This window comes from Primulina huaijiensis, unplaced genomic scaffold (genome assembly GCF_012295235.1).
Source record: "Primulina huaijiensis isolate GDHJ02 unplaced genomic scaffold, ASM1229523v2 scaffold208298, whole genome shotgun sequence".
NCBI classification, from domain to species: domain Eukaryota; kingdom Viridiplantae; phylum Streptophyta; class Magnoliopsida; order Lamiales; family Gesneriaceae; genus Primulina; species Primulina huaijiensis.
In genome coordinates, this window is record NW_027355219.1 from 1 (window position 1) to 9,863 (window position 9,863).

A 9,863-nucleotide genomic window follows, 5' to 3' on the forward strand; every position below is an offset into this window, starting at 1 on the left:
GGGATTGAATTCTTGCATTTTCACGTTTCTACAGTGCGTCATTCCCGGGCCCATGGTTATCCCCAGTGGTCTTAAAAATGAACCAAACACTTTACTAAAAGTGTTATCCTACACTAATCCCAAGTACCAAACGTGGCGAAAGAATACTAAATAAACATAATGGATGTCAACAAGCCCAACCTATGTTGGTATATTATCACAAGAAAAAAGAAGTCAGTGTCCAATGTAAGAATTCCTCATGACAACACCACATTTCTTCTTCTGATTCATTAAATAAATTGGAAACATACCAATGCAGACACTTCTGTTGCCAAACATTTCCTTGCTCTTTCAACATACTCACGTGCTTCATCATACTAAAGATTTGAAAAGAGGAGAAAAGCCACATCAGATAAGGAAAAACAAAATAGAATAGTACAAAAAATTAAGATACCTTTCCTCGACGAACTAATAGTACAGCCCTGAAGAACGCTCCATTGCTACTCCCATCACCTGTGGCAGCAGTATTTCCCAAAACTCGAAGCTTCGTTTCATCCCCATCATCTAATCGAGAAACATATTCCGCCATCTGATCCCACTCACCCATATTCCAGGCAGCACTAGCAGCCTAGATAAACAAATCAGGTATTTGTTACAAAAGGGACAAGGTTTGATGGCGGTTATGTAATGAAAAGGGAATCAGGAATAAATAGTTCTTTTTTTTTTAAGAAAAATAAACTTTATTATAATAGTAGAATGTTTTACAATAGACGCGGAATAGTTCTTTCAGTTATGTGAGTTAAGGATTCAGCCTGCTTCTATTTTAATGGGGTTGGTTTGAAAGTTGGCCTGATGACTCTTACTCAAAAGAAAATATCAAAGTAGAATCGTGGTTTATAATTATTTATTTTTTAAAAAAACAGTGGAGTTCATGAATAGGATATAATGAAGACCAAAAAAAAAACCATTGGTGCCATTTCCAATCGAGCAGCTGGTTCAGCAGGTGTCCAATACTCTTTGCAGAGATTGTTGAGCTCTTCCCACCGAGCAAGTGCAGCAAGGCATCTCATGCGCCCTGACAGAGATAAATGGTAGAAAGAAATCTCATCCTCAATCAGATGCATGTCAATAATTGATCTATGTCATGCAACGTGAATCAAAAGTAGTTCTGCTAATAAACACAACATGGTGAACAAAAATCATAAAAACCGTAGGCGAAATAACAATCAACAGCTGTTCGACCACCTATCCAAGTTCAATCAACAACAAAGCACTTTTTTATTTTCATCCAGGGCTGCAGCAAGACAGAGATGTGCATTTACATGATGGCTATACAAATTCAAACAAATATGTCCCCCCTAATGCTCATATGTTACCCTCAATACACACCTAGTGTTACATCCAAAACAACGTGTGGAGTTGATGCTTGTGAGGCTTTGACAGTGTAAGCTTTGAGAGCATCATCCCATCTCTGAAGCTTCTCATACCTAGATAAAAGCAAGTTCATATAAGCCAATAAAAAACACAGCTAATTAGATTTATAACTGCAAATACTCTCAAATGTAGAAACATTCATAACACGACATCTCAGTGTCAAAAGAGTTCAGTGGACTCCAGGAGTGAATAGGTACAATACTTGAGCTCATGATAAGGCATACCAAGACTCCTTCAATTGAACACCCAGATGTAACTGAGCATATGTCAGTATTCCAACTGCCGCCTGAATATCAAAAATCTAACTCAGTAACATGAATAAAATTTGCAGACACACGTCAACAAGTAAATAATAACCTCATGCTGGTGTAATTGATTATTTATATGAATAAGTGCTTCAACTACAGCAATAGGATTAGCATCCATCCTATTTGTGCGTGCACCATCGAATTCCATCTCTTTATAGTGCAGAGCCTTAGCAAATGCGCGGCACTGAAACAGAAAGTGAGTTGATACACAATTAAGGCATGATACAGGAAGATCCCCCACAGTTTCTGACAGCAAAACTCACCTTTTCTGCCAGAGCACCAAGGAGGCGGATATCAATAGGAAGAGGATGCCTTTCATCGTGCTCCATAAACTCAGCCTGAACAAATCATTTCACAAACATATCAGCAGAATACTAATTTCAAGGTGGCATGATAAATTTTAATCTCCAAACAGCTTGCCAATACCATGCACTTTTATTTGTACAAAAAAATGATATTTGAAAAGATGACCTTTGCTTTGTTAAAATAATGTTGTGCAATAGGTTGCATTATGTGTTGTTATCAAATAGAGATCATTTTCTTTAAAAACAATTTGATTGGCCCATTTTTTAAAATAGCCCTGCACTTTCCCCAAAAAATTAGAAGCTAAAAATCATATTTGCGACCTACTATGTTCTGCTCATGCCTCATTGATTCCAAGTCTTAGGAAGTCGCTCTTTTCAAGACGTGAAAAATATAACTCTTTACACTTGGATACAGCGACTCCATTCATCATAAAATGTTTAAGAAGAAGAAGAAGAAGAAATCTTCTTTAAACTATGCCTAATGAATGAGTCAAATTCATTGAAGCAAAAAAGTTAAAGGTACAGAAAGTAGATTCTATCAGTAAGGTAGAAGCCAAATTCAGCTCTACGTTCCCAACTCCAAAACAACTTACCAAGTTCAAAAGTGTAGCGAGAATTTCTGGAGGGATATTTGGAGATGAAAATGCCATTTCCAAACTACGTACTAGTTGTCTTTGGATAGTCTCATTCATTTGTGACCAGCAGCTGACAAAACCAGCTGCAAACAACTCCCGCCCAACAAAAGGCTGCAAACAACATATAGTACTAAATCTTAATGGAGGACGATTTTTTTCATCCCTAATGGGCTAAGGATGGTTTGGGGGAGATAAAGATGCATAAATTAGAGAGATACCTGCAGCTGGGCAAGTTTGGCACATGTTCTCAGAGCTGGAGAAGGTGATTCCTTCAGTAGCTCAATGCTAAAATGCCTCATCCACTCTGCCCAGTCCTCTTTTGTACTTCGCTGAGAAGCTTCCCCAGCAGCACGTAATCGAACTTCGTTTATCTATGAAATTTTATAAGCAACTCAATTTACTGGTTCTTCACATTTCGCTCAAAAGTTTCATGTCAAGCTCCTCTTCTATAGATTAAAGACTCTTCTAACATTACCAACGTCAATAACATACAAGAAGGGACATCATTCAATATTCACTTCACCTAAAAAATTATTTGTTCGAGGTTTTATCCGATTACAGTCAAGACTATGTAAATAAGATTTCATCATCCATCTACTGCGACAGTCCATATATGTTTATCATGAAATTAAATTGGTAGAAACACTACATATTCTCAAAACATATTAGATTTCTTCCTTGAGCACAAGCTTACGAAGTATCTCCAATAAACGTTCTAATTCATGTAAATGATATACAGGAATCTCAGGACAAACATGTGACATGTCTACAAAATGCTCACAAGTCACGCAGTTATAGAAACTGATTGTGAGTACAACTTGCAGATGAGTGCTTCAGCACTAAACTTTAGTGGAAACCAGAATGACATGCCGTGCCTAACAATGCGCCAAATAGCTAATGGCACTCGCAGAAAAATATAAAACTAGTTGAAATTTGAAACTGTTTATCTGAGCTATCCCAAAAATGACAAAATGAACATTACAATGTAAATTGCTCTGACTCACAGAAAAAAGCAATGTAGTTGTAAAACTAAAAGGTTTTACTTCACTGATGAATTATGAGTAAACAGGGAATGCAATTTACTTATACACAGTAAAGAATTTTAGTAAATTTAATTCCAAACATACAGACCGTGTTAATCATCTTTAATTTTGAATAAACAACTGCTTACAACAAAACTAAATAAATGCACCTGATGGGGCTTGTGAGGGTCAATTTTACCCTCGGGATCATTCTCTGTATCACTTAAAGGGTCACTAATGACCTCCCCAGGAAGCTGGCAATTTTGTCTCTGAGTGGCAGTACTTCCTATTGTCAATAACTCCCTTCTTTGCAGGCGGCCTTCAATTTCTTCAAAATCCTTGTGCTGCTCAAAGTTGAACCATAATACGCATAAGTATATGTATTATAAAACACAATTCAAATTTTAAGGAAGCCATAGGTTTTGATTGACTAGAATAAGGAGCTGGATAAAATATATAAGAAGATAAAAACTATACACGCAGGCGATACTTCAGTAAAAGCTTATGGATGGATGGAATGAAAATTGTGAAGTCCTCCCCAAGAGCATGTGCAAGGCAACAAAGTGCATCAACAGCGTCATTTCTCAGCTCATCACTCTTACTGCAAAGAGATGTCTAGTGTGTTAGAAGGGAAGGCGAAGAATAGCATAAAGACAAGTTGTGAAGCAACAATTGCCCAATTGTTCTATATGGCTGCATAAGTAATAACATCAATCAAAATATAGTGTTTGACCTAAGTCAGAGTTCAAAATTTTAAGTTGTATCATACAACCAACAAGTAATTTAGGTACAAAACCAAGTGAGAGAGGGGTGTTTGATTCTCACAAGTAGGAACAATTATTTGGCGTAAAATAACAATTGCTCCCAAGTCCTGTGAAGCTGCCAATGCAATTAAAATGCAGAGATAGGATTGTAGGTATTTTTTAAAAAATCGAATTGCACAGTTATCACTGAGTATATAGTTTGGTATAATGCAAGGCAGGTCAAAGCAAGACAGAAAAAAGAAAACAGGTAAACTGAGTGAGATTTTTCTGTCCAAGGTCCCAGCCAAATGATTCTACACAGTCATACCTTTCTCTATAATGATTTCCAGGAGCTTATTTCTATGAAGAATGTGAATTTTTTTGTCAAAAGAAATAAGAATCATGCATCTATGATAGAAAAAACACAGTCATGGTCATCTAAATCTGCACCATCGCTCTATTCAACTGGGAGATTAAGTATGGAAAGCATGAAATTTTTTCTATTCAATGTTTCATTATCATAATCTTTTCATTTATTAAGGGGTCTATATAAAATTAAAAAAATGAAGAAGATTAACAATAATTTCGGAAAATGCCACAATAAAGAATATTCAATGTCACACGAGATGCACTTATATGTCACCAAGAAGTAAATAAGGGGGGATCTAATATTTCTGTCGGTGTTAAAACTCCGCCAACTATAAGTGCGCTCAAACAGAATAACATTTCCCCTTGATTAGTTCCACATCGCACACATATAAGACACAGAGACAAATATCAAACCCGTCCAAGACAAGCTTCAAGTGATGCACAAGAGCTGATATGTGACCCATAACCTGGTGATGCAAAAAGTACAGAGAAATGTAATTGGTGATATATATACATGTATATAACGGAAACAAACGAAACAATGACTTATAATCTGAAACAAACCTGTACACGAGGAATCAACCTAGTGAGAGTTCTGATAGCAGAACGCCGCACCTCTACAGATGCATCCACTTTGAAAATTCGAATGAGTGCTGGAAGAAGTAGATGCATATGCTCATCCAAGGTCCCTGCACATTCAGGTTAGGGATTCAAAATTACATCTTTAAAATATCAATTAAACTGGAAAAAGACAAAAAAGGGACACCAACCACCAAAAACTTCAAGAGTATGAAGGATGTCCATGACATATGTATAGTCTTTAAACCTCTCCGCATCAGTTAGGACTTGAATACATGATGGAAGGATAAAAGGAAGATGTGTCCTAAATTCATCATTGAGTGCCAAACAAAGTTGCTCTAGCAGATGGAGAATCTATAATTGCAAACCCACATCATAATTCCCAAAAATGTATGTTTTCCGCACAATCTAAATGATAATTCACTTTCATTAGCAACATTGCTAAAAAGGAAAAGCTGAATTACCGGAGATCCATGCACTGGTCTACTAGCAGCAGGCAAACTGAAGGACGACCATAATTCTGATATCAGAGAGAACAGCTCCGGAAGATATTTTCGAATGTGCTGCATGAGCGAAATAAAGATGTAATTAATACAAGGCATTAATATCAATCAACATGAATATACAGATGATGTATGCAAGTACCTGGCGCACAATAGAAACCAAAGTTCCAAGTTTCCACGTTATGTACTCCTTAAGACCATCATCACACGTGCGAACAGTATGAAATAGGTCGGGCAGAACCTACCCAGTCAAAGAAACCACACCATTCAGAACAAAAAACCGATACAAATACAACTATAGACCAGATCATTAAACAATTTACAGTTGCATATCCTAGATCATCTTGTAACTATACATAATAAACTTCTAAAATAAAAGAAGATTCTATGGTTAATAATATGAATATCAAAATTTTGAATACTGAAAATGCAAGTGTGCTTACGCATTAAAAAACTTGAGATTGGAAGTTTGGAGAAGTCAAATATAGCTAATGTAATATCTTGGGAATGCAAAAACCCAAGGGAAGTAAAAGAATGAGTCGTCTCGTGAGTTTGTAAAACTCTTAATAACCAATTATACCATGCATGGGTCTCATTGCCTCATGATCAGAAAACCCAGACATCGGATATCAATGGATACTCGAATCAAGTGAGTTGTCCAGATGTCTGTTATGCTGGCATATGAAGCAGACAAAAGTTTCAAAACATCTACCGCAAGGAAAGTACAATAACTTCATCTTCTTTTGTTCATGGCATTAAGCCAAAAAGAAAATGGCAATTCAACAGAAAAACATCTTGCTGTGAAGGGGAAAGTGATGAATGTGTTTGTCCTGGCCTGAGTTATCTTTATTGATTTATATCTTTGGTAGCTCATATTTTGGCCTTAAACCAGTAAATGTTAGCAAAGTACCACATTATTTCATGTCAAATGGATGCTTTTTCAAGTTGAACAATTGAAATTTTCAGATACAGCAAATGAAGAATATCCAAGTTTCTTAAGAATAAAGAAAAATAGGGGCATAAATTCCACATTCGCATATCGTGTCATTCTCAGGTAAAAATAATAATCATGACGCTGTTGCTAGAAATGAGTTGACTAACCTTAGGTAGATATGGAACGCAACCAAGACCCATTGACTTGCCTCGCAGAATAAAAAAGTAAGTTAATGCACAAAAACCCCAAGTAAGCAACTCGGTACAATAAAATATAAGAAGCAAAATCTAAAGAAAGAGGAAGGACATAAAATATCCAATAGAAACAGAAGCAACAAAAACGTTCAACAAGAAGTAACCATCATATCAAACTAACCTTGAATATGAACATAAGAGATCCTACCACCTTTTGATGGTAACTCGACAAGGAAGGATCTCTAAGAATCCGCATGAGAGAACTGATGGCAACCTGAATCAGGACAGAGTTACAAAGAAGCAAATAAAGGACTTTCCAGTTTATAAATATAAGTCAGCCAACAGAAAACACAGGTATTAGATTTAAGTCTGACGGTGGGATAATAATCTTCTGATGTCGCAAATGATGGCCAAAGATCCATAGGTAATTCATCCATTGACCGAATGAGTTGACCGGCATCACCAGCTGGGCGGGCAACTTCACCATGGGATCCTGGCAAACTTAGTTGATTCCGCCGATGCGCGTGGGGATCTAAAGCTCCCATTATGCCAATAACCTATAAAAAAAAATAAGTAGGTTAAGCATAAAAAATAAGTGTATAACACTTTGAGCAATCATGACTCCAGAAGCTGCACAACCTTCAAAACTTCACGTCTGGTAGACCAGGCTAGCTCACCATTGAGCAATTTCAAAAGTAACCCAAGCAATTGTGGATACTCATTATAAGGTGTTATAACATAACTGCAACATAATACAACATAATGTCAGACCCTTTGTCCGGGTATACAAAAACAAAAGAATCACACCATACAGAAACCCCCTAAAAAAGACATCACTCATTAAAAATTTTGACGAGTTATTTTTCCTTGTAACCAAATGCCCAATATAATTAGAACTCCATATCGTGTTACTAACACTTCATGAAAAGTAAAAATAATTTCATTCACAAACACAAAACTGAGTACAAATAAAACAACTATACTTTAAAAAGTATGTACACATTTAAAGTCATTAAGTTAATAATGTACACATTTAAAGTTAATAATGTTTTTCTACTTTGAGAATAAAAGAACACCATCAAGGTCATGGCGGGGGTTTTGGCGGACCCCAACTTGTTCATCCAATAAAAAAACGGAGGAGAAACTAGATCAAGACCTTGTTACAAACAACTGGGTAAATTTACCACATAAATAAGGTCGACCAGTTCTATCTAGCGTGATACACCTACAAAAAAAACTGTCATAGCACGACTCAAAAACCAAAATGATAACCATCCTGACGGTTTCTAACTTCAAGGAGTTGGCAACATAAGTTCATCAAGGCATCTAATTGTTCTATTAAGAGGAAACAACACGTGAATAGTGATTTCCTAGTATATTTTAGACTACACAACCAAACCTCGATGGAAAAACAAATTTAGAGAGCAATGTCGACGAGTTCAAACGGAGGTTTTAGGATGCCCAAGCTAATATTGCAATGTAGATGCAAATGATAAAAAACAGTTGCATCTACAAGTAAATTCATCAGCACTCGAACATCTTTTTGTTAGGTATGAACCCAACAAAGTTCATGGTATGCATTTGTAATGATCTATTAAATGCATATGTTCATAACCCACAGTATAAGTCATCAAAAAAGTGAATTTGTTTCGAAAAAACTAACCCCATTGAGAGACATAATCGGGGTTAAGATGAACATAATTGTGCATCCTTTTGAAGCAAAATGTTCTAAGAACTTTACAGTTGATAAACTTCCACTTCCAGTACTAGCCATTTAGACTTTGCAACAAGATGTTTTGAATCGAAATAGTAGTTGAGTCAAGCAAAGATTCATGTAGCAATCTAAGGCAACTATAAATTTATAACAGGTTAAATACAAGCAGAGGATATACAACCTGCTAAAAAGTCACTATATTCTATTAAACAACCAGAGATTTATTATGCGATAAAGAAAAACTAAATCGAAATAAAAACCTCAAAGTAATATATACCCTGTGCTTTGTACCACTTGACCAAGAGTTGTGACAGCAACTTCCCGTTTCATTACAGAAGATCCGTCTAATAAAGCTTCCACAATTAAAGGCATAAGTTCTGGAATATACTGTCTCATCGCAAAGCCACCCTGAGCACATGGGAAAATTCATGAAAAGTTGACTTTCATTCCAGCAACCATGAAAAATTACAAAAACAAACTCAACTAAACAGTCAAGGGTGAACCAAAACAGTCTTAGAAACATTTATTTGTTACTCCCTCGTTCTAATGACTGAGGGTTTCCTTAATTATCTTTTTCACCTTAAAATGATCAAAAACTTTAAGAAAAATTTAAAGTTTGAGATGGAGTTTGAATAACATTTTTTGAAAGCTGGATAATACGGGATTAAAGAGGCCGGAAAAAAAATTAAGAAGGATTGACGAATTTGGTGACATCTCAAAAAATCAAAATTCTGTTGGGGCCAACTCATTTTTTTATAGGAAACTATATATTAAATAATTAAAAGCTATTAATTACAAGAAGCGGACAAACAATCCACACAACAAAAAAAAAAAAGGAAAACAGAATCCTTGATCATATCAACAACATATATTACTTTTTTTTTGGATAGAAAACTAAACTTTTTTTTTTATAGGAAACTAAAGTTTATAAATAGATAAAGTTTTACAAAAGTTTTACAATAGTAGCGGATGAGTAGTCCGCAAAGCGATTACTAACACAACCTATAAAGTACTACCCCAGTTTCGTCATGCTCATACAAATTTTCAATCCCTAATCAAGTCTGAAATAGATAAATGATTAAACTTTGTAATATTATTCGTCCAACTCGCAACCCTGAACTTGATCTTCTCCCAGACTTCGTCC

General features: G+C 35.8%; 1 protein-coding gene across 1 annotated transcript; it reads right to left on the reverse strand.

Moving 5' to 3' along the window:
* Positions 1-219: 219 nt before the first annotated feature.
* Positions 220-9,122, reverse strand: LOC140966942 (serine/threonine-protein kinase TOR-like). The gene is made up of 21 exons (XM_073427259.1): positions 8,997-9,122; positions 7,645-7,747; positions 7,380-7,562; positions 7,187-7,279; positions 6,979-7,014; positions 6,020-6,118; positions 5,839-5,937; positions 5,566-5,728; positions 5,360-5,484; positions 5,210-5,262; positions 4,161-4,284; positions 3,854-4,027; positions 2,880-3,032; positions 2,620-2,772; positions 1,985-2,059; positions 1,771-1,905; positions 1,638-1,699; positions 1,369-1,466; positions 945-1,054; positions 434-607; positions 220-356 (listed from the first exon to the last, which is right to left on the reverse strand). Exons 1-21 carry the CDS (start codon positions 9,113-9,115, stop codon positions 270-272), a joined length of 2,418 nt encoding a protein of 805 aa, XP_073283360.1. The 5' UTR covers positions 9,116-9,122; the 3' UTR covers positions 220-269.
* Positions 9,123-9,863: the final 741 nt, after the last annotated feature.

Coding starts and splice junctions, on each gene's coding strand:
- LOC140966942 (XM_073427259.1), bottom strand. CDS start 9,115: ATGAGACAGTATATTCCAGAACTTATGCCTTTAATTGTGGAAGCTTTA. Junction 7,748..8,996: donor CAAGTGGTACAAAGCACAGG/GTATATATTACT, acceptor ATTATGTTGCAG/TTATGTTATAACACCTTATA. Junction 5,729..5,838: donor GACCAGTGCATGGATCTCCG/GTAATTCAGCTT, acceptor TTGCAATTATAG/ATTCTCCATCTGCTAGAGCA.